Source organism: Rhinolophus sinicus, linkage group LG11, assembly GCF_036562045.2.
Source record: "Rhinolophus sinicus isolate RSC01 linkage group LG11, ASM3656204v1, whole genome shotgun sequence".
In the NCBI taxonomy this organism is placed as follows: Eukaryota; Metazoa; Chordata; class Mammalia; order Chiroptera; family Rhinolophidae; genus Rhinolophus; species Rhinolophus sinicus.
In genome coordinates, this window is record NC_133760.1 from 25,685,054 (window position 1) to 25,710,873 (window position 25,820).

Genomic DNA, 25,820 nt, shown 5'->3' on the forward strand with positions numbered 1-25,820 from the left:
TCAGACATGGAGACTACAGCCTTGTGGAGATTCTTTCACCAGTTTCAATGATTGCATCAGGTCAAATCCCTGTAGTAAACTCTTTCATATGTGTACGTGTGTATCTCCTAATGGTTTTGCTTCTCTGACTGAACCCTGTCTCATAATAGATTTAGACGGGGGACGATAATAGCCAGTCTTCAAGATGGCTCCCAATGGCTGGTCCCCGCTTGTTGGTGTTCACACCCTTGTTGGTCCCCTCCTATGAGCAGGACTGACCTATATCACTGTTAGGATATGGTGGAAATGGTAGTATGTGACTTTCAGGATTAGATCATAAAATATGTTGCCCCTTTCACTTCTTTCTCTCGCGGTTTTCTTGTTCTGGAAGAAGCTAGCTGCATGCTATATCATGAAGCTATTCATTCAGTTCTAGGAAGAGGTCCACCCTGAGCCAGAACCACCCAGCTAAACTACTCTCAAATTCCTGACCCACAAAAACTATGTAAAATAAAAATGTATATTTATTTTGAGTTGCTAAATTTGGTGGTAATTTGTTACACAGTATTAGACCCAGAGAATTGTGAGTCGATGCAGTGGTTGTTATTTAAGGCCACTAAGTTTTGAGGTGGTTTGTTACCTAGCACTAGATGCAGAAATCCTTTCTAACATCCTGGCAGTCATGGTACAAATTTGAATCAGTTAGGTGTGTGTTCTGCTGTAAGTAGCGTCATCTTGAACAAGTTTGGTTGGGGAGGGAGTATATTTTTCTGACATAATAAAAAATCTAGAGGGAGATATTGCAGTGTGGGCTCAGCAGCTCCACATTCGGGTGTCAGTTCAGTCATCTTTGCAATTCTCTAGGCTTTCTCCTCAGTTACAAGATGGCTGCAGTAGCTCCAAGCATTGCATTTTCACAGCATCACTTTGAAAGCAGTGAGCAGAGGGCTTTGTGGGGCAGAAAGCTGGTCCTCACGTGTGTCCCTTTTATCAGGGTGAGAACCTTGCTTTCAGATGTTCCCTAGCAGATTTCCCCTAAATGTTTAGGTCACAAAGCCCCTTGACAGGGACCACGTCCACTTCCCCTGAGGTGGCAGGTCCATTACCAGATACTTGAACAAAGCAGGCATTCTGTTAGCAAGGAAAAGGGCGGGAGGATGGCTTTCAGGTAGATACCAATAGGGTCTGCCGCAAACTCTTTACCTGCCCAAATCCTATTTACCTTTCCGATTCCCACCCCTTCGGGAAGGACTTCTCTGACTGCGTCAGAACTTTTAAACTCATGGGGGCGTGAAATAGTGGGTACTTTCTTTTTGGAACGACGATCACTGTAATTTGGGTAGTTTGTTGTTTCACACCACCTGTATCTCTTGCTCGACTGCACGTCTCATGATTCATACCTAAGGATGCAAGATCTGGTACACTGACCCCAAGAACTTTATTCTCCTCTCCCACTCTCCCTCTCTTGTTCTTGTTTGCTATTTCTGATCAATGGGAATCATTGTGAGAAATAACATTTCCAGTTTTCCACTGACTTTTATTTGTATATCTGTCCCAGGGATGTTCAATTGATTTGTTGGGCATAGCTGTTTAATAGAGCACGATGTTGGATATTTAGCAAATGCAGCATTCCATTCTGAATGAGAAGCCCCATGACAGGGGGATTGGACAAGGTTTGATGAAATATTAAACAGACTCTCCCCGGAAACAGGGCCTGAGTTTAATGATACAATTCTGGCTCTTATTCATTACTTAGGATTCACCCTCCTGACTGCTTTCTCTGGAATAATAATGCCATTTTCCCTAAGGCTTGTCAAGTCAAGGAGAATAGATAGGGGCAAGAAGACGACATGTGTCAGGCCTGGTTTGCTGGACTATGAATGGAGAAAATCATTGATTGGTTTTGACTGGAATACGGCCTCTGTCTACATACATCCTTCTTTCTGATCTGTCCGTTTACTAAATATCCGTTGGGCCCCATTATGTGTCAGGAAGTGTTCTAGGTACAAGGATACAGTAGCAAACCGCACAGACAAAATCTCTGCCTGCAAAGAGCTTACATTCTAATGTTTTCTGATACCTACTATTTCAAGAACTATTACATGCAGTCTTAATTGATGCTCACAATTACCCATGAGATAATTTATTATCCCCTATGATGGAAATACACAGCAGTATTTTTTTCTGCCCAACATTTTTCTTTTTTTCTTCCTAGTTACAAAACATCTGCTGTAAGAAACACACTCTTTGCGGTTTGGGTGGAGATGAGCCATTCCCATGCCAGAGTTCCTGAAGTGGAGAAGTAAACTAGATATAACCAACCAGAAAATCTTTTATCCAGGTCAGGCCAGAGTCCCTGGGGCTTAACCACCAGAACTGTCACCAAGGCTTGATTTTCCCCTTGCTGAGATTACTAGATAGTCACTGGCAGCCAAAGAGTCACATGCTATCTACTGCCCCTCCCCACACACACGAGCATGAAATGGTCTTACTGACATCTTTTTAGGTTCTGCATTCCATTGTGCTAAAGTCAAATATCTTCCTGAGCTGACCTGCTTACTTACGGTTTCTGTCTCCCATTTTCCTGCCGTTCTACTTCCCTCTCTCATCTCCCCACTTTTCAGCAAAATTTTATTGAACATTATTTCAGTTTCCTATTGCTGTGTAACAAGTTACTGCAAACTTAGGGATGTGTTTATTATAAACATAAATTAATATTATCTCAGTGTCTGTGGGTCAGGAGTCCAGGTTGAGCAGGTCAGGGTCTCACAAGGCTGCAATCGAGGCATCAGCTGGGCTGTGTTCTCAACTGGAAGCCTGCCTGGGGAAGAATCTTCCTTGTACACTCATTCCTTCCACACTCATTCCTTGTAGCTGTATGGCTGAGAGGCCCATTTTAGTGCTGGTTGTCAGCCAGGGGCCACTGTTAGCTCTGAGAGGCTGCCCACAGTTCCTAGCCATGTGACCCACCCACAGGCTCTTTCTCAACCTGGTAACTTACTTCTTCTTCAAAGCCAGCAAGGGAGAATCTCTTGCTTCAGTTTGCTAAGATAGACTATTATACAAGATAGCCTAATCTAGGGGATGCCATTATCATGCTTGCCATATTCCTCTGGTTGGAGACAAGTCACAGGTTCTGCCCCACTCAAGGGGAAGGGATTACACAGGGTCACCAATGAGTGTGTCTGCTATAAGTACCTACTTTATGTACCAGGTATTATGTACCACACTGGGAAATGCCAAAGTGAAAAAGAGAAAAGAGATATAACTCCTGACTTCTTAGAGCTTTCATTCTTATAAGCTTGGCACTTGTAAATTATATAAGCCACTGACATGCTCCCTATTCCCCAGTCCCCCCGTCCCCAAGCTAGTTTGAATTCTTGACAACAGAAAGAATCCTGACTGACACAACTCTGTTGTGTGGAAGGCACAAGTGTGTAGGTTGTAGAAATGCAGGATCCCAACGTAGCGCTCTTTCCCTGGGCCCCTGCTCATTCAGTGATGACCCAGCCACCTCTAGTGCATCTCTCTCTCTCTCTCTCTCTCTCTCTCTCTCTCTCACACACACACACACACACACACACTCACACACACATAGATACATACATATACTCACAAGTTGCATTTTTGTTTGTTTTTTTCTGATTACATGCACAATAACGCCAGGGGCCCTCAAATCTGTACACCAACTATACAGATCGATTGTGCAGTGAGACAATAAAGTCTCACATATATATGTATATATGTGTGTGTATGTATGTCCACCTACATGTGGCCATTTCATGAATATTTCATCATGTGTTCCTTAGGATAAAGGTAAGTGTAGAAATTACTGGGCTAAAGATTTTCCTTCTTTTCATGACAGAGTCTTTCCCCGCTAGTAGCTGCACGTGACCTTCTGGGAGGGGTTCTAATACTCAGTTCCCACAGAAGCGTCTATCAGAGAATTTTGGGGGTGTTCTCTAGGGAACCCTGATCTAGGATCATCTAGTCCAATTGTTTATTTTCCATTACCATTTTCAATGTATTAGTATATTTTAAAATTGAGGTATAATTCACATGTCATAAAATTTACCATTTTAAAGATATAATTCACATATCATAAAATTCGCCATTTTTAAGTATATAATTCAGCAGTTTTTAGTATACCCACAAGGCCATGCAGCCATCATTACTGTCAAATTCCAGAATGTTTTCATTACCCCAAAAGAAAACCCCACATCCATTCAGCAGTCACTCCTCATTCCTTCCTCCCTCCAATACCCTGGTATACTTTTTGTGTTTATAGATTTGTCTGTTATACACCTTTTATATGAATGGAATTGTATATTATGTGGCCTTTTGTGTGTGCCTTCTTTCAATTAGCATAATGTGTTCAAGGTTCATTAGTCTCGTTGGTCTTATACTTTAGGATGCATTGGAATCCATTGGAGCTCTTATTAAAATGCAGTTTTCCTGACTCTTACCCTAAAATCTCTGGTTCAGTTGGTTTGTGATGGGAGCCAAGAATCTACCCATTTGAAAAGTTCTCTGGGTGATTCTGGTGCAGGCAGCCTGGGGATGGTACTTTGAGGACTCCCCACCTAGACCAGTGCTTTCACGCTGCCTATGAGAGGGTTGAGGATCAGGAAAGGAGAGCAGTGTCACACAGGCCACACAGTGTCACCCAGGTCATAAAGCGAGGTCCAGGGCCTATCTGGGATTTGAGACTCGAGGCTCAGGCTTCTCGGTGTCACTCACCAAACCCAGTACTGCAGGGTCACTGATGCATAAGCACACCTTAGTTCTTTACAATAACTATGTGTGGGGCTCTCTGACATTTTTCTAGAACTCATATATCACCACCCAAAAGTTCTGAAATGACCAGAAGAACATTGGACCTGTCGATGTTTGTGAAAGATTCCAGAAGATCTAGGTCCCGTTGGTGTAGCTGAGCCCATATCCTAATGGTTAAGCCACGTGTCTTCTGAGCCAGGAGCTGTGGGTTTGGGTGCTACCAAGTACAGGGTTTCCAGATTAGCAAGTTAAAATACAGGATGGATGCCCAGTTACATGTGAGTATCATAGAAACAAGAAATAATGTTTTTGTATAAGTATGTCTAGTGCAATATTTGGGGCATACTTATACTAAAAAGGTATTCATGGTTTGTCTGAAATTCAAGTTTAACTGGGCGTCCTGTATTTTCCCTGGCAACCCACCAGTGAGGTGCCTTGTTTGTTTTCCGTGGGGCTTGACAGCTTAGTGGGTGGTGGTGGTTGAGTGCACGGACTCTGGAAGCAGAAGCAGACGGCTTGGGTCTGAATCCTGGCACCACATAGCTGGCTGTGGAATCACAGCAAGTTACTTAACTTCTCCTAACCGTGGTTTCTTCATCTGTAAAATGGGAGCATATAGTGACAGGATTAAATGAAATAATCCATGCAGGGTGCTTAACGGGCCCCTGCCTTGTGGTAAGTAATAAATAAATATTACTGGGGTTGACTCTGGGACTCCCTAAGACTCCTGCCACCGCCACAGTTAAATGTTCAATGGACATGGTTATGGTTTCCTTTCCAGCGCTCTCTGGTACCACTAACATGTAGCCCTTTCAAACTACTGGGACCAATTTAGGGGGCCACTTGGGGGATTCAATCCCAATTTAGGGACTACAGGTGCTTGGCAGCTAGAAATGGGCTGCAGAAGTGGCTGACAGATGATTTGTCTTTCCATCTGAGGTTCCTGGTGTGGAGGAAACAAAACTTTCGATGATTCATGGTTGAAGTTGGCTTTAGCCAGCATTTAAATAGAAATGGCTGGCTGTAGAAAATATTGTCCCCACCCAGAAGCAAGATCGGTTTCCAAACCGTTGTGAGCAAATCTCTTACAGAGGAAACCTGGGTGTTAAATTATATGTGTTGGCATGTCTTCTCAGCCAAGCACTAACAAGAAACTCAGATGCCCTGGCCTCCCCCTGACACCATCTCCCGCCTCCAGCTTCCAGCTGGTCAACACATCAAAGCTTCTACAAGCCTTGCTTTCTGGAGAGCAGTTTTCCCAAAGTTTGATATTTATACCACAGGGGCCCATATGTTAAAGAACCTGGATCACACAGCGTGAAGGCTATTTCCTTTCCAATTCTCTTTAAATCCTCGTCATGGTGTCAAGGAGACAGTTTTCATTTGATGCTGCTATGTCTTTTAAAACCTTTCTAACACTTGCTAATCTCTTTTTTATTAAGAAGAAACTGGCCTCGAGGTTCTCTGAAATTTGCAAAATTACTGCTCTTGCATTGTGGGTATGTTGGCTCTATTTTTTTCATACTTCAAATATTTGATCGCTGTGTCCCAATTAAACACTTGGAATGTTTTTGTATTCTGGCGTGCACACGCACACGCTGTCTCTTACGCTGCCTCTTTTCCCTGATGTGCAGTAATAAACCTTTGCCAGGCTACATGTCCTGATCTTCCTTTGGGAAGTAAAGGTGCTGTGTATGTGGATACAACCAGTACCAACCCGACCAGCTTATTCAAGGCCCAGTTCAAAGGCCCTCTTCGGGTTAGGTGGGGTCCTTTAGTTGTGTGCCATAGAAATCAGGTCTGGCTAACTTAAGTTGTATGTATGGATTGCTCACAGAATCCAAGACCAGCCTGCAGACCTAGGCTAGGGAAAAAATTAGAAACATGGGCAGCTTTGGGGCTCTGGGTAGCAGGGAGTCATGGGGAGTCTTTTTAGGGCACCACCGTCAGCATGGATGGGCTCCATTCATTCCCTGTGCTTGCATCTCCCTCCTTAAGCTTCACATTAGTAGGAGAGCATCCATTTCTCCTTCCCTGAGTCATGAGTCCCGTTTGGCTAGAGGAGCGCAGAGCACTTTTATTCACAGGATCCCCAACACAACATACAATGGGTGGGTCACTCCCCAGAGGAAACCCGGATGCAGTGGACAGAACACCTCACAGGTAGAAGTGCTGGTTGTGTTAGGCATTTGGTGAAACATTTGACACCTGTTGATTCGTTTAATATAGAGCACAACCTGACAACATGGTAATGTTATCCCGCTTTACAGAGGAGGCAACAAAGGCGCAGAGATTCAATAACTTGCTCAAGGTCGTGCAGCTGGTAAGTATAGGAGTCAGAATTCAAACTCAGGTCATCTGTCTTCAGAGTCCTGCTTTTGACCACAAGTAGGTGCAATCAATTCACGACAGGCAAAACTCTGAGTGTCCACCCCACTTCCATTCAGTAGAGACTATGTCATCCTTTGTCCAAACAAGACCTCTCCCCATTTTGCCCTCGAGCCCCATGTACCTCTTCCTTTTAGGTAGGTAGCCTTTTTTCTTGTCATTGGTGTCACAGTATCACAGCTTTCTAGACAGTGGGCTCTTGGCCAGCAGTGACCAGGCAGCATTTTTCTCTGAATCTTTTACAACACGTAAAACTGGGCCATGCACATAGCCAAAGCTTAGCAAATATTGTAGAATTAAATTTAATCTCCTTAATAATATTTGCCTTAGCAGAGATAGATTGGTAGATATTCATAGATAGATGGACAGACAAATCACTTGATCCTGAGTGAGAATGGCAACTGTGATATACCTTTAATTCATCAAGTTAATAAACACTGGAAGTGCCAATTTGATGGTGCACTGACTTCCCGCCTTGCTGGTTGATTAGTCTCAAAGGATCATTGGGAATCCAGACTTCTGCCCCTACACAGAGACAGTAGTCAGACCAGCTCTTACAAGCAGCAGTCAACCTGAGCATTAGCCTTGACTCTGTAAATAGGTATTTAGGCTTGTTTTTGCAAAGGATGAAGAGATCAAAGGGATTGTGATTGTGTGTGTTGGTCTGATTCCCTATTTCACAGCACAGCCCTTTGACTCATCACGTCTGCTGGACCCTCTCCTGCTGGCCTGGGGTAGAATTCTCCAGAGTCAGGAAAACTAATAATCCCGTCTCACTCCCTGGGCAGGCTTTTGAAAAACTGAGAAGTGCTGGCCCCAGAAGTCCTTTTAATTGACAGGAGCTTAGCTTTTGAATAACTTTTTCCAACTTCTTAAGTGGTATTGTGTGTTTTCAGTGACGTGGGCATTAGAGAGAGCTTAGCTTGATTTCTCAGCCCAGTCCTGAAACCTCAGTTGCTATGTGTAGTTTTATTTAACTTTTATTTAACTTTTCTGAGTTCATTTTGTCATCAGTGAAATGGGGATACTTTAAGGGTTGTGATGAGTATTTGGCAAGTTAATACATGGAAAATGGTATTTTTTCATTTGGGTACCCCCAAAATATCCCCCAAGATAAGATAAGACTTGGGTTCAGGTAGTTTCTTTGGAAGGTGGTGTCAAGAAGCAGGAGTGGGGGGTGTGGGGCGTGGGGAGAATGAGCTAAGGAAGGAAGAAGGGCCAATAAGGACGTGCTAATGAGTAAGTTACCACTGTGAGTAACTTAGGCCTGACCCCAGCAGGAGACTCTTGACACACTGTGTGGAACGTGCCTCAGAATCATGACACCAAGAGAAAGGGAATCTGGACATTTATCCGCTGGCTCCCCATCCTCCATGGTTGAGGCTGCCTCTGGGGGTGTTATACCCCACTCCCCACCACAGTAATTCTGGGTTACCTTTGTGCACTTGTGCCTATGGTACTGGAATAAGCCTACAGGCATAGAAGAAGAAAGACAAAGGCAGGTGCTTGAGGCGGGAAGCTGTCAGCATGCCGGTAACTGTCTACAGCTGTGGGTGAATTCTGGCGTACCCAGACACTCAGTGGTGGGGCATCAATGGTGACTGCTCCAAGGCCGTAAAGCAGTGTCTGGTGCGTTATGAGTACTCCATATACTGCAGCTTAAGTGAACAGTTTTTTCTTTCTTTTTTTTTTAAAGATTTTATTGGGGAAGGGGAACAGGACTTTATTGGGGAACAGTGTGTACTTCCAGGACTTTTTTCCAAGTCAAGTTGTTGTCCTTTCAATCTTAGTTGTGGAGGGTGCCGTTCAGCTTCAAGTTGTTGTCCTTTCAGTCTTAGTTGTGGAGGGCGCAGCTCAGCTCCAGGTCCAGTTGCTGTTGCTAGTTGCAGGGGGCGCAGCCCACCATCCTTTGTGGGAGTCGAACTGGCAACTTTGTGGTTGAGAGGACGCTGTCCAACCAACTGACCCATCCAGGAGCTCAGTGGCAGCTCAGCTCAAGGTGCCGTGTTCAATCTTAGTTGCAGGGGGCGCTGCCCACCATCCCTTGCGGGACTCGAGGGATTGAACTGACAACCTTGTGGTTGAGAGCCCACTGGCCCATGTGGGAATCGAACCGAGCAGCCTTCGGAGTTAGGAGCACGGAGCTCTAACCGCCTGAGCCACCGGGCCGGCCCTGAACACAGTTTAAACTGTCCATGATCCCTTCCTGTGGAGGTCTATCCCTGTGTCACTTGGTGTGGTTTTCTAGGGTTGTCAATCAGGTTGCCAGCTCCTACCATAACCTGTCACAGGGGTAGTCACATGACTCAGGCTAACCAATCAGAATAGCCATCCTTCTTCATTGATTGGCTTAGGATGGCCCTGTGACCCAAACTGGGCTAATCAGAGCCTTCCTGAGAGCACCTTGATTCACACCAGAGCTGTTGGAAAGGAAGTTCTTTTTCTTGGGGGATGGAAGGGAAGGGGGGAGAGAGTGTGGGAAGGTAGGGGTAGTGACTAGCCTGCCAGGAGGATGTTAATTTGGAACTGTGGGCCCCCATCTTTCCCAGCTGCTGAGGAAAAAAATCTTTCTGCCAAAAGATTTGTGGAGTCCTGGGTTCTACACAGGGTTCTCTACTTTCTAGCTGAATAAACATGCGCAGGCTACCTAATCTCGCTGAAATGTAGTGTCCTTGTCTGTAAGTGGGGATGATGTCTACTTTTCGAGGTATTGTTTTTGTTCAGTGAGGTTATGTGTACAATTCCTGGCAAATAGCAAATCCTCAGTAAATGTTAGTTTTGTTGTGGTTTGCCTTGATTTCATTTCACTTTATGGAAATCTCTGAACTCTTAAGCTGGGACAGTTTCTTGACAATGATTCCAATCTTTACGAATGTGAGTGTTTGTGGACACATCACAGGGGCCATTGGCCTACTGTAACCACAGAACCAGTCCAAACTGGCCCCCTCCTGTTTCTAACAAGACCCAGAACCAAAGTTTAAACCTTGGATACACCACACACGAGTCCCACTTGTGAACCCTTAACTGCTTCCCCCCATGGAACCCAAGGAGCAGGACATGACCCGAATCTGAGCTCCAAACCTGGCACAGGTGAAGGGTCTGAGATCCAGGAAGGTCCAGTGCAGAAACCCCTTAAGTCTTGCCCGAACCCTGGATGGGGGAAACAGATGTGAGCCTTGCCTTCTGTCTCCTTACCAGTTGATCTCACAGTAAAAGCCTTTTTATTTTCTCAAAATCCAGTGCCATACTATTGGCTCCAGGCACATCAGGCAATGAGCCCTTGCGTGGTAACATTATGTTAGTTTGGACTCTCAGCTCTGATGGGTGGTGATTTATTTCCTTGGGGCCTCAATGGACAAGCATACCCACTCATCAGGAAAAGCGTTCATCACCACACCCTATATTCCCACTCCTGAGAGGGAGACATGTTCCTTTCCTCCACTCACGCTAGTTTCATGGCCGCCTTAACTCATGACCCAATAGACTACGATGGACATGGGGGAATAGCCAAAAAACTATTCTACTACGGCCCACCTATCTGTTCCAGCTCCCAAAAGTTGACCAACTAAAATGGTGAAGTTCATTTTGGGAAGATTTCTCATGGTCTTCTCTGACATTCTCCCTTGATTAATCCCTTTGCTTTAGTGCAAAATCCAGACTGCTTGAAGGGACAGTCAATGATTTCTACAATCCAGTCTTTTTAATCTTTTGTTTCTTTGCTCAATACATGCAGTAGCTAGTGGACCATTCCATGAACCTCCTTGCACTTCCCCACTGTGCCTCAACATAGTTACTTCTCCCAGACAATTCTCCTCAGCTACTCCCAAAGGCCAGTTTTCATCAATTATACCACCCTGTATCATTCCACCCACATAAGCTCATGGTTCCAAGGCAGGCTGTACCAACAAATTGCCATTTGCACAAGAAATAAAGCTTATTGTTATCACATCATTAAACTCTAGGCTCCTGGATGGCAGAGGCTATGTATCTTATTTTTCCTGCTAAGACACTAAAAATGCTGTGTCGGGAACATGCTAGGTATTTGATCACTGTTTGTTGAATGAATGTAAAAAAAAAACAAAAAACTTGTTTTGAAAGCATCTACCATCTGGTTTCCAGACTGGAAATTGTGGGTCATGGTTTCAATCTGGTTACACATACACTGTTACGTTTGAACTTCATAACAATTCTAGGAAATAGACAACATGATCATCCCCATTTTAGTAAGGGAAAGTTCAAATGCCGAGCAATTTGCCGGCATTTGATCCCTGATTTGCAAGATTCCGAGGCTTATGCTCTGAATCACTGCACGTGGGTGGGTGCATATACATGCGGCGTGTTGAGGTTTCAGCTGCTCCTGTCTGAGTCACTCCTTTGTTTGGGTGCTTGGAGGCCAATCTGAATAACTCATGGGATATACTTCCCAGCGTTTTTGCTTGGCTGGTACAGGAGCACTGATCATTCTGTTCATGGCAGAGAGGACGCAAAAGCACGTATGTTTTAGTCCAGGCTGCTCTAATGAAGTATCATAGACTGGGTGGCTTATCGACAACAGAAATTTATTTCTCATAGTCTGGAGGTTGGAAGTCCAAGATCAGAGTGCCAGCAAGGTCAGATTCTTGTGCAGGCCTTCTTCTGGGTTGCAGACTGGTGACTTATTGTATACTTACGGAAGGGAGAAAGAGACGAAGCCAGTTATGTCATGACTGTTACAGGGGCACTAGTCCCCTTAGACCTCATTCAATCCTGATGACCTCTCAAAGGCCCACTTCCTGATACAATTAAGATGCTGGTAGGCCATAGGATGGGTGGTAGGGTCCAACATATGAGTGGATGGGGGCACACACACACATTCAGTCTATAACAACTTATTTTTCCTCCTGCAAACAAATTTGCGTGCAAAACATTGAGACCTATGTATTCTCTTTTGTTAAAAAAAAAAAAAAAAAGGAGGAAAGCTACTACTGAGGATTCCCCAAGTATCTCATTCTTCCCAGCACTGGTAAATGGGACTAGGGAAAGGAAGCTAATGTTTATTGAGCACTTACTATGTACCAGGCACTGTGCTGTGCGCTTTAAGTACCTTACTCTCAGGAACAACACTGACTCATCTTGAAAGATGTCACTTAGCATCCCTTTCTTCCTGGGTGCTGTCTTTGCCATCCCTTTCCATCACAGAGTTGACCCCTTTCTACTTTGTGTCCCCCTCCGCTGTCTAATATCGCCTCATCTGAGTCACGTTCCATATCTTGGTGTCCATTTCTGCCTTTCCCCTCGACCTACCTGTCCAGAATGGAAGCCACTAGTGCCAAGTGCCACTGAGCGTTTGAAACGTGTCTAGTCTAAATGGAGATGTGCTGTAAGCATAAAATACACACCAGGTTTTGAAGTCTTAGTATGAAAAATAGAATGTAAAATATTAATAACTTTTACGTCAACTATGTGTTGAAATAATAACATTCTGTATATATTGGGTTAAATAAAATATTGTTAAATTTCCTCATTTCTCTTTACTTTTTAAATGTGATTACCAGAAAATTTAACTTTTTTACATGGCTCCCAGATATTTTTATCGAATAGCATAGTTCTGGACTATAAATTTCTTGAGGAAAAGTCTGTATCTTTTCTTTCTGTTTCTAGAACCCAGAACAGGATCCTGCACCCAGTAAGTGTTCATTAAAATTTTGTTGAATAAACATGTGGTTTCATGTAACATAGAGCCCCCAGATTTTCTGGCCCCAAATGAAGAAGAGACCTGAAATTTGGCAGGAAGATCCCAATGAAACAAGTCATCATGACGAGATGGAGAGGCATTTGGCTATGTCTTCTGAGCAGACCCTGTGCTCTCGGAGTCAAGAGACCAATGGACAAAACAAAAGCAAAAAAAGAAGGGGCGGTGTGAGTTGATAGGCTAGCTGGAGTCAGGGGAGTGGTTAGGAAGATGGGAGTACAGTTCGTGGAAAGCCTCCAAAGCTTCCCCCTTTCACTTCAGAATAAAGAGTAAATTCCCTGAAGTTTGTTCCATATCGCCTTGCTGCTCCCATATGCACCATAACCAAGATGTGGAAGCAACCTAAATGTCCTTCAATAGGCAACTGGATAAAGAAGAGGTGGTATATATACAATGGAATGTTACTCAGCATAAAAAAGAATGCAATCTTACCATTTGCGACAACATGGATGGACCTAGAGGGTATTGTGCCAAGTGAAATAAGTCAGGCAGAGAAAGACAAATACCTTATGATCTCACCTGTATGTGGAATCCAACGGCTGGTTGTCTGAGGGCATTATCTGGCTACAGCAATGTGCTTGGTTCACACAAGGGCAAGGTCTAGAGTGTCAGGGAACCAACACGTTTCCTCGGGGTACCCCTCAACCAGTGATGTATGGGAATTGATGGATAAACACAACTTCCTCACCTTGCAAGTGTGACAAGTATGGGACATGTTTGTGTTCTCCCACAGTGGTACCCTGCTCATCAACACACCCTGAATGGCCTTCCTCCCTTTCCTGTTTTACGTTCCCCTTTCCCCATCCATGTTTCTTGGGATCACCTCCCAACACTGCCGACATTCAAATCCCTGTTCCAATGTCTGATTCTGAAGGACCCAAATTAGGGCAGAGGGATCAGGGTACTTGATGTCTAACTATGGAGCACCTTTAGGCAACTCTCGTATCCTTCTTTCTACGACACCCTGCGTTTACTGTTAGGAATTGCCTCCACACCCCAACTTTTCATGGTACAGCATTACACATCCTTCTTCCTTTCCATGGAAATCTTAAATGATCAGATTGGCATTCAAAGCCCACCAAACCTGATACCACCGACTTCCCATCATGCATGTCTCCCACTCCACTCCCTCCCTGCACGTCTGTGTTTCATCTATACCGTTCTACTCTCCATTCTTTCAATATGGCCTTCAAAGGTTCATACCTCTTTGCTTTTACACAAATGTTTCGCTGTGCCCTAAATGGCTTTTGAAGGGTCTCCATGACTGCCCTAATGTCCACCACACTGCTGCAAAGAATTCTGTTTCCAACTGCTAGACCTCTTCTTCCCCATTTTCAGTTACAAGTCAAGTTGTGGAATTTAGTTGGGATTCCAGTTTTTGTTGCTGGCCCGTGTTTAAATGTGACAGTCCCCCAACACTGGCTATGTGAGGCCATGAGATTTCCATAGGCTACATGAGCATTAAACGGGAACACACCAGAAAATCCTTTGTGCAGTGACTTTGTAAGAATTTCATTGGCGGTGTGACTAACTTTTCTACTTTGCAAATTCAGGTTTACATATGTGGCGTTTTACTGACATGAAACCAGCTTTCTTTTTTTTTTTTTTTCTTCTTCTTCTTCCTGCTGATAAATAGGATAAATACAGTAAACCCTCCCTAATCACACATTCTTCTTTCATGAAATCTTAGCCCTTGGAGATTTACTTTTGTGTATCTCTTTGATAACCTTCAGGATATTTCAGATCAGAAAAATGACAGTGGTTGAGATGTGTGAGTTTTAAAATCAGTACTTCACTAAACACTTGGATGGAGGGCCAGAAAAAAAAAGTGCTTTTTGATATGCATATTATTTGCTACAAAGCAAAACAAACTTACAAACATATCCTTGAAATCAGAGGAAACAGAATCCCCGAAGAGTTTCTGGTAACCAAGGGATGGTAATTTAAAATGCATCATATTTTAATCTTATTTAAGCCAAGACAGCAAGATAGGGCTGTTAAGGGCATGAATTCTAGCTTGGTTCAAAAATCCTGGCTCCATCACTTACTAACTGTGTGATCTCAGGCAAGTGTAAAACCTTCCGATGCTTCCGTTTTGTCACCTATAAAAGGGGTGTAATGATAAAGTCCACCTCTCAGGGCTGTTGGGATGGTAAGAGAATTAATACATACATAGCTCTTTTAACAGCATATAGGAGGTGCCTTACAAATGCCATTATAATTATACTTCTTGTTATCATTACTATTATATGATGTCTTTAGTAGTTCTTTTATTTAGTGGTTTTATTTTCTTCCTTGAGGGAACTTGAATGTCTTTTTAAAGGCTTGGCTCATCTCAACCCCCGTTTTTCTATGTAGTCTTTAGTTTCTCATCTGGAGATTCTTCTATCACATGCTTTTTATTTTCCTTACATTTCAATGGGGTGGGGGGAGCGCTGCTTTTCCAACAACTATTTATATGGAGTAACTGATGCCAGGCGAGGCTATGCTATGCTGAATACTTTATTTATATTTTTATGTAAACATAATTTGCTTTGTAGGCACAATATAACAAAAGCTCTAAAGCCACAAATACATTAGACAATGTTTCAGTTCACTCCAATCAAGCTTAAATTACAGAGAAGCCTTCACAGTTCCTTTAAGGCAAACTGAGACATTCTTTACCCTTCCTTCAGAAAAACAATCACGTGATGGGAAAGAAGGTGCTTAAGATGACAGTGCACTAATCGGTTAATTTTGATATATACATATGTAGTTTTTATTCTTCATGACATAAATCAATCAAACTCTCTCGGTCAAGCTCTAGTTTTTTCTTCTCATTCTGTATTCTGAGGATACGATAAAGGGTTTTCTATAACCGACTGGCATTTTTTGTGATTATTATATTAACCTTGCTAGTTGTAAAAACAGATTTGGGGAGGAGTGACTTTTTATGTTTCTCCTCTGGATATAACAAAGGTCGTCTGGATTCTGAATCTAGAGTTCCCACTCACCTGGCAGCAGACAGCGCTGATATGGCCAGTGGCTCTTTGGTCCCCCAGCCCTGGAAAATGCCATTCCTGTCCAGCTCACCAGGGGTATCACTTGGGTAGCGGCTCTTCTTAAGACCCCCATTGTCAGCTTGCTTATGGGAGAAACACGACTAATAATACAACATTTGGCAAAGGTGTTTGGGGGAGAAAACATCAACATTATCTGTCCAAATGGCCCAGAACTGGAATATTAGTGAGTCCTGGGGGAGGAAGAGAAGAGGACCCTGTCCTCTCCGAGACACTCGCATCTCTCTGCACGTCAGGTGGCAGCACCCTTTCTCGTCTTCATTTTTTACGCGTACATTCACAATGAGGAGAAACTCCCTTCAGATAAATATTTGGCATAAATAAGTCATCATCACAAGCTTAGGGTAGGAACAACAGAACATGATTAATGAGGTGACATTTGTTATAAAAGGACTTTGGACATAAAACAGGTAATGGCTGAAATGCATTCATTCCCATCACTTTGGGGGAAGAGTTGGATCTACCCCAAGGCTCATTGCTGGCGAGATCGGGCAGTGTGGGAACACTCCAATGTCTTCCAGAAGGTAAAGGGAGTTGGGGGTGCTAATCACCCCCAGGAGGAGGGAACGAGGCACCCCTTGGTGGAGACATGGAGCCTCTTTCTCTTCCTGCAGGCGAACTGTTCACCTCAAGCCATGTAAAGTCAGGTGGGGTTGAGGGTGGGGTTTCTTAGAAGTTTAGGAGCTGGAAAATTGGACAAGCATGTACAGTCAAGTAGTTTGGTCCCCATTCCCCAAACGAGGGGTGCTGCAAAGAGTAGGCACCATAATTTTATATTTCAGAGGAGAGGAACTGCACGTTGGCATCTGATACTGAGCATCAACCTTTGTTTCACTAGAATTTGTTACATGGTGGAACATGCCTTGGCAAGTAACGAGATACTGGTTGATATTTTTCCAAATATGGTCTACAGAGCGGTCTTCCTTGGGCATCCACAGAACAGGTGGCTGCTCACTACTAGGAAAGGAATATAGTAAAATTAGTAAAGCCAATGGCAAGTGTGCAAACAGGTGAGTCTCAGTAATGACTTCTGAAATAGTCCCACACGTGGTGAATTTTCTTAGAATTAAAATAAGTATATATGGCGGAAATGGGGGTGGGGGGAGAAGATTTTGCTCATGAGATGCAGTTTCAGAGGCAAAATCTCCATGGCTGGTCCTCAGCCTCATGCTGTTGACCCATCCTTTATCCTGAAAATTTCATATCTATTCACTGTGTTTATGGCTAAGAACCAGTGAAGGGATCAAGCATCAGAGGGTAAGAGGCGAGCAGGTCAAACTTTGGACCATGAAACAACTGAATTGATGTAAGGAAGTTGTTGCCTCTTAAAGGGGGAGAGGGAAAGTATTATTTGGAGAGATCTTAAGTTTATGGGCTCATGGAAACATCTCCTGGCCTACTCTCTTTCTGCCAGCCAAATTGGCAACAGCTCTCATCAGAAGCATGGGTGGCTGGCAGTGAAAAGTGTCATTGGCCTGAAAAATTCTAGGATGTGGGTAGCGCTCTGTGACAATACCTTTCAATCCAAACTTGTCTTTGCCCACATCTGGTCTCAGGCATAGGGCCTGGGGGCTGGTATTAATTTGCAAGGCTGTTCTAGAACCATCCAGAAGGACCCAAAGATGAATGGTTTTGAAACAGGGGAGAAGGGAGAGTGTCGCACACAGATGGGGGAGGGACATAATACTATACGGAAGGGGTTGGCACTTAATTTCAAAACACAACAGTGATCAACAGCTTTATAGCTCAGCTGACTGCAGACAAACACAATACACTGGACGACAGCTTTGTTCACTGGGGCACAGAAGAGCTTTCTCAGCTGGCTTCTCTTCGTCCAAACCATCCTTCATGCTTCTGCCTGGGTCCTGGTTACTGGATGAAGGGCATCCGCTCCTTGTTCTCACCGTCCCCCTCGTGGTCTTCCTCCTCCTCTCCCGCCTCGCTGGTCTCTGTGCTGTCATTCGCCATCTGTAATTCAACAGAGGACTTGTGAGAGGGCTCTGCAACCTAACCGCCACCTTCTCTAAGCATCTGATGGAGCCACGTGGGAGGGCGTCTTTAAAGGCCAAGAGCTAGCGCTGCTTGCTTCCCCAGGAAGGCAGGGTGGTGTTAGCTGCTTTATGTGGGGCTCCCTCAAGAAGCAGGCTCTGAAATAAGCATTTGAGTGCCAGGATTTGGAATTTGGGAGACGATTCCTTTGAGCCCCGTCTTCTGTCCAGGTGGGCAGTGGGCTCCACCCACCATAGAGACGCTCCAAATACCACAGATCTCATAGACCCACTCTCCATCATCTTGTTGTTTCTTTAGTTCCCAGGGTAAAAGTCCCCCCGAGATTCAGGAACAAGGACAATGACATATGCCAAGGCAAGTTTGGAGTTGTCACCATGAAAGGTGGGCTTTTCAGCTCCTACTCTGATGAAAATCCTCCCCAACCCCCCCCCCCCCCAGCGTGGTCCAGCAGGCCTTCCTATGGGCCAGCGGGCCCAGCAGGCCCTCATGTATAATGGAAGCAGGTGGGAAGCCACTATCAGCTATTTGGCTTGAAAGCAATAAGCAATCCAGGAACTGTCTGCCTTGTATTGATGGGCCTGAAACAGACTTGGTCACGTGTTTAAAGAACATAATGTAGTTACATAGAAGACCCGGGATCCCAGATGCCTTCTCCTCTTTAACCTGATCCCCTCATCTGCCTTCACACATTTGCTGGACACAGTCCTGGAACTTAGTAAGCATTTCATAAACTATATCCATATTGCTATCCGTCACTTACACGTTGTAAAATGCCCTCTCATTAAACCGTCCGTTGAGAGAAATGGCCATGATACATAAACTACGTTATGGTTATAAAATCCAAATAAACACTTTAAAAAATACACACTTTGGACGATAATATGCAAGAAATTTTAATTCTCTTTCGTAATGACTGATGCAGCGCTAAGACTAAACATGTGAGAAAGCAAAACGAAACAAAAAACCTTCCTAAGTATTTTCTCTATAAAACCTTTCCTAGGACTTAGTGTGTATGAGAAAATGTTTTATGCATATCCTTCTAATTGACTTGTGAGAATTGATCAATCTCCAAAATACAGACGGGGTCACTGAAGCTGGAGTGGCAAAGTAATTGCCCAGGGGCCACACAGGGGCTCAGGTCTTAGCTTTGAATCATGCAGTCTGGTGGCAGTCTGTGTGTTGACCACCACACTACACAGCCCCCTCAAGTGGTCCTTGCAAGACCAGCTGGGATGTGAGTTTGATCGGCTTCCGACCTGGTCAGGTCCCTGAATAGAAAGGTTTCATCCTGGTAAAAGCTAACGAAAATCAATGGAATCATCAGGAGGCATCTCGGAAGCAGTTGGCATCAACCTGTCGAGCATGTGAATGTGAATTTATTGGATTTTACCAGGAATTCCTTCTACTTGTGGCAGCCAAGAGACGGCACTTAGAATAGACACAGGTCGATTGTTTATATCCTTTCCCGACTGCCCTCAGATTGCTCTTGAAATGCTCTCACTGAAGCATTTTCCTTTTTTTCTCAGTATCTATCTCAATTTGTAAGTAACCCCTCATTTGCAAGATCATTTGTTCACCCCTGGTCTCCTGCGCTGGCCCAGGAGCTGCCTGGATTTCCCTCTGCTCTACCTGTGCCTGCACCTGATAAGACCTCGTGTGTTGAACTGAACGGATCCCTCTGCTGTTGACTCACCAGTGGAGTTGGGGTCTTCTCTACATCCAGAATTAACTTGCCAATGTTCCCTCGGTCGTGGATCCGCTGCATGGCCTCCTTCACCTGAGAGATGGGGATTAAAACCGAAACGCTGATGAGGTGAGATGTCGCCCAAGTCTAAAGAAGGCCTGGAAAGCCAAGCCACCGGATGCCCACCAGGGCGCGCTGTGGTTTAAGTTTAGTTGCTAAACCTGAGATGGTTTTGGACATAGGGTGCAAATAAATTCCGGTTGTGTCACTCACACACTCTGATCTGTACAAGCAACTTGGTGTCCTGGGTCTAAAACGTGACAGTGATGGCTCCTGAAAAAAGTACACTAAAATTTCCTTTTAAAAAGGGCGGAGGCAGGAGGGTTCTGCCAAGTTCCAAGAGTTACATGCTGCAGGGTGGCAGGGCACATCAGCGAGTCAGTTTTGTCCACTAAAATTACTTTTTGAGGGTCATCTGTGCCCTGCTTACCACAGTGTTATATCACCGTGACTCATAATTTGGCTAAAATGACTCATTACTCAGGCTGAACTACATTCAAGAAAATTCCCATGATTTCTGGTATTGGGTGAAAATTTTGTCTTCACTAAACTACTTCAATGGAGTATATTTCCCCAGTATTAGTATCTCCCCAGAAAAAAAGGACCTTCTTTTTTTCTCCAATTATGGGGGCCAACAGATGTCTAATGGGGCATCTTTATCAGAGCAAGAGTGTGACATAGCCTGATTTCTGCTTTGAGCATCTCTTTCTGCAGCCCTATGGAAAATGAACTGCAGGGGGCGCTGTGAGGATTAAATGAGATAAGGGAAGGCAGTGCTTGGCATCTTGTCCTCTGCATTTCTTAGTGATTTCTAAATGGAAATGCAACATCTCTTGATTAAAAAAAAACAAAACAAAAAAAAACAAAAAAAACAAAACAATTTCAATAGATCTAGTCTAAATATTTTCCCTAAAGTCTCAGATTTTTAAAATATTTTTTCATATCCATTCATTCCACAGCACTCATTAAATGTTGCTTATAGGCTAGATGCCATGGCTTAAAAAAATTAGAAGCTCAGCTACGGTATCTGCCTTTGAAGAACACACTGTGGGGCTGATAGAGCAGTGTTTGCTTATATAAAAAACCAAAGCCATTTTCTCATTTGGATAAAAACTTGACAGAGCCATTAAAATATGTGTATTCTAATTGCTTTTCTAAGGCTTTATCCTAAAGACATAATTCAAATTATAGGGAGAAAACCTTGCCACACAAAAGAAACTCAATCACAGCATTGCTTTTAATGGCAAAGCACTGAAGCAACTTAACGCATCACAGAATACAGGAACGCTTAAGTAAACCATGGCGCTTACATTTATCAACTGAATGGAACTCTTATATAGCTGTTAAAGTGCTAATTATAAAGAATGTACAGCAGGATTTAATGCCTTTATAATGTTGTTAAATGAGAACATCAAGATGTATATTTTTATCTGCATTCCCATAAAAGCATGGACATCCTAAAATAACTAGACTGGGATTCAGATAGATGATAAAACATTATGTAGGGGAAATGAGTGCCTTTTCACTCTGGTGTCCAAACAGTGTTATTTGGTAACATGTTATGAAATCTGTATTTCATATAAATTAAACGTATCTTTAAAAGTAGACTTTGGATAACCTAGCATGGGTTAGAATCAACCTCTTTTATATACGGATAGTGTCATATGATTGTTAAATTTCCTGACCCTAAAACATAATCCAGTAGATTTCTTCTATTTCTGTGGTGAATGTTGCTTTTCCAACTTGGTCATAATAATAGCTGCTGTTTACTGAGAATCTTTAAATATCATGGCGGAAAGCTTCTAAAATGGCCCCTGACTGACCCCACTTCCTGACACTCACACGCATGTGTCATCCCCTCTCCATGAATGTGGGCTAGACCTAGTGACTTGCTTCTAACCAGTAGAACACAGCAAAAGAGATGGGAGGTCACTTCCAAAACTAGGTTATAAAAGATGGTGACCTCTCTTGCAGTCTCTCTTTATCTGACTCTTCTTACCTTCTTGCTCTGATGACATAAGCCACCACGTTGTAAGCTGCCCTATGGAAAGGCCCACATGGCAAGGAACTGAGGGAAAACTCTTGCCAACAGCGAGAGAGGAACTGATAGCCTCAGTCCAAAAGCCCCTGACAGACTGGATCCTGCCAGCAGCCAATGAGAGAGCTTGGAAGCAGATCCTTCCCCAGTTGAGCCTTGAAATGAGACCACAACCCTCGCTGACACCTGAATTGCAGCTTTGGGATAGATCCTGAACCAAAGGACCCAGCTAAACCATGCCCAGATTCCTCACCTACAAAAACTGTGAGACCATAAATGTTGTTTTGAGCCAGTAAGTTTTGGGGGTAATTTATTATGCAGTAATAGATAACTAATACATTCTTACCTTGCATACGCAATTCTTACCTTGAAAGATATATATTATACCCATTTTACAGATAAGTACCTTGATGCTCAAGGATATAAGCAATTGGTCCAAAGATTCTGTGGCTATTGACAACAGAACTGTGATTCAAACTCAGGTTGTGAGACTTCAAAACTGATGCTTTTTCCCAATTCCACCCAGACTGTGTTGCTTCCTTTGATTCTCAAAGGCAAGGGAAGGTGGTAGGTAACATCTCACATAATGGTTTCCCAGAATTCAGTTGTTTATTACCCTGGTAAGTCATTAAACACTTGGAAACTCCTTGGAGGTTGAGAACAATTTTTAAAGCTGCTTCTCCAATAAGACAGAGCCCCAAAAAAGGGAAACACTGTTTTCCTACCAGTTAAAGCTTATTATGATGGCAGAAAAAAGTCCCCTGCAGGGCTGGCTCTAATCTGCATGTTTTTTAGACATTTCTTTCTGAAATGAACTGACTCTTTGAAGTCTCTCACATGGAGAAATGGAGAAAGTGTTAGGAGTCCTTCCAAGAGATGAGGAAAGCAGCCTGACCCCCCAGCAATGCTGTTTGAGTTTGCATCTCTTGGAGATGTAAAGTCTTTTATGATGATAACTTAGAAGGAAAGAAACTATGATTTCTTGATCAATTCTTTATCAGGTATGGTGTAAGGCATTTTCCATATGTTACTTCATTTTATCTGCACATGAAGCCTTTGAGGCGAGTACTGGCATTATAGCATTACAGTTTCACAGCTGAGAATCCCAAAGGTGAAAAATGTAAGGCGTCTGTCCCAGGTTGCCATCTGAAAGGTGGTTAGAAACCACATGGAAATTCAGAGAGGAGCTTCCGCTTTTCAGGACTCTGGACAAAATCCAGGACAGGGCTCTGCCGTCTGCGCCCTAAAACTGCCCTCAAATAATAGCATCGCAGGGTAAAGTGTGCAAAAAGAAATTTTACTCCCAAGTTACCAGTTTACAAACTGAGGTGCTCCAGCAGATGACAGTATCCAGAAGATGAAGGTGACAGCCTCCATGAAGCTGCTTGTCTCTCTGGAGGCTACCGGAGAGATTTTTCTAAGGCACCCTTCTGCTTAAGACCTTTACCCACGGCACGCAAGAGAAAAGTCTCGGAGACCTGCATTGCCTGATACCGTAGCCACTTGTGGCACTGAGCACTTGCAATGCGGTTAGCACAAACTGCAATGTTCTGGAATGTAAAACGCACACCAGATTTCAAAGACTTAATCACAATAAGAGAGAACACCAACTACCTCATTGAGAATTGTTGACACTGATTACATGTTAAAATGATAATATTTTAAATACTCTGGGTTAAGTAAAACATATCAGTAAGGTTCATTTCGTCTGCTTTTCACTTTTCTGAATGTGGCTGCTACGAAATGTGAAACTTTGCACGAGGCTCACATTATAATTGTGCTGGACGGCACTGGACGCAGTTGTTAGGAGCTGATGTCTCTTGTCCTTTCTGGCTTTATTGCTTCCCCTTCCTCTCTCCCACTTCTCTCACATCCACCACTGGAGACGTATCTGAAGTCCATGGGGCCTCTCAACGTTGTGCCTCTGGGTTCCTTCCTGGAGTGCCCCGGTCCTGCAGCTAACTCGGATTTGTCTTGCGGCTGTCAATTTCACTGTGAACTCTTCTAGGGAGCTGCTCTGCTCCCCTCACCCCCGCCCCTCACATCTGGGCCAGGTCTCCTTTGGGCTCCCTCAGCACCTTGGAGCAGCTATAACATCACCCTGACCCTCGGCTTGGGATTTATTTGTCAGCCGCTCTCGTCTACGTCGCAAGTCTACACTATCCACGCTGGGCCACAGATGTAACCAAGATTTCTCTAATTAGTCATATTAAAAAATGTGAAGAGAAACCGGTGAAATTAATTTAGCAATATATTTCTTAACCAAAGCTATCTAAAATATTATCATTTGAATATATGCTCAATATAATAAAGTATTAATGAGATATTATGTATTCTTTTCTTTTTTACCAAGTGTTTGGAATGCAGGATGTATTTTACACTATGGCATGTCTCAATTCAGACTAGCCTCTCCTGAAGAGCTAGTGGCTGCCTGTGGGTCGTGTCGGCCACATGGGAGAGTGCAGTTCTGAGATGGGCAGGACAGTGGCACCAACCTCAGGACAGCAGTGCAAAGGAGTGTGTGGCTTGTGATAGGCTACAGAACGGATGAGTGAATGAGTCAGCAGCTGGATGTGTGGAGAGAGTGAGCTGCCACGTTTCTGTCTGGTTGTTCTCACATCCCAGAGTCCCTGGCCCAGGCAGCTGTCTGTTGGTGGCCTGCTCGGTGCTGCCTGGGGTGCCCAGTGGGTTCTGTACATAATCAGGCCATGGTCCCCCACACCCCATCTGAGATACCACTGCCAGCTGCATGGCTGGCTACATATGGTCTTAGCAGCTGGGTTTTCCAGAGCTAAGGATTCTGGGCATACTCAGGCCATCTCCACTGGAGCTGGTTTCCCGTCCAGATAGTGGGAGTCATGTCAGTGAAACACCTCGAGATGCCAAGATCCTGAGTACAGAGGCCATCTGAGTCTTTTCTGACACCTTAGTCCTGGGAAGCCGCCTCAATACCATCCCAAGCCCATGGTGGCAGGAAGCAGTGAGAATATCACTGAGTTCTCACTGATATTCCGCTTTGACTCAGCAATGTCACTCTGGCAAGTCACTTCATCTCTTTGCCCCTCACTTTCTCAATATGGTAAGTGATAATAGCTATCCTTCTCTTCTCTTCTCTTCTCTTCTCTTCTCTTCTCTTCTCTTCTCTTCTCTTCTCTTCTCTTCTCTTCTCTTCTCTTCTCTTCTCTTCTCTTCTGTTCAGTCACTCATTCAACAGTGTCAACACCCTGTTCTAGCAGCTGTGTATAGAGCAGTGGGTGAAACAGATATGCTTTGTCTGTCCTAAGGGAATCACAGCTTCACTTATTAAATAGGCTAACAAGAAGAAGAAATTCACAGTTTGATAAATGTGTTCCCAATGTGTTTATTTAAACCGCTAGTGTTGGTCCTGTACCATTGGTTCTTGCTTCCACAAAGTCCACTGGCATTTAAGGTGGCATTCAAGATGACCCATGGGAAAATGTCATTGGCTCAGGCCATGTTTGCAGAGGAGCAGTGTATGATCATTCTGATCTCTGTCTGCAATGGAACTAGAAGAGGTGGGGTTTCTGGAAGCCTGTAAAACGATGGTGAGCAAACATCTACAAGATCCCCTGCCCTCATGAAGTTTATGGTCTTACAGGAGACACAGACTTAATCAAAGAAGGACTCAAATAAATGCAAGCTTGCCACTTGATCATTCTAAGGTGGACCTATGCGAATGTGGAGAGGGGATTTGAACTGGTTGGGAAGATTAGGGAGGGCTCTCTAAAGAACTGATAATCGAGCTGGGATTGAAAGAATGTGTAGGAAGCAGTTAAGATAAGAAAGTAGAGAGGACCATTCCCAGCACAGGGAACAGAATGTGAGAGGAGACTGAAGAGAGGCCAGTGGCATGAGGACAAAGAGCAAAAGTGAACATGGGGAAAGATGCTGGGAAAGTTGTTTGGGGCCTTTGGAACTATATTCCAAAGAATCCCCAAGGATGAATTTGCCCACACTGAGCATACGGATCTAGAATATCCTCCAGTCACTTTCTAACGGAATGGTCAGTTCTTTCACAATCGGGTAATGAGGGTTAACAATGCTCAGTCTGTGTTTGGAGCTTCACTTAATGTT

At 43.9% G+C, this 25,820-nt stretch overlaps 1 protein-coding gene across 1 annotated transcript in view; it reads right to left on the minus strand.

The window, feature by feature from the left end:
* Positions 1-15,358: 15,358 nt before the first annotated feature.
* Positions 15,359-25,820, minus strand: part of VAT1L (vesicle amine transport 1 like) — a 141,873-nt gene continuing 131,411 nt past the window's right edge. The window contains exons 8-9 of the mRNA XM_019710977.2: positions 19,637-19,720; positions 15,359-17,901 (exon numbers count right to left, since the gene is read on the minus strand). Coding sequence (XP_019566536.1) covers positions 17,803-17,901; positions 19,637-19,720 — 183 coding nt within the window. The 3' untranslated portion in view covers positions 15,359-17,802. The remainder of the gene's footprint in view (positions 17,902-19,636; positions 19,721-25,820) is intronic.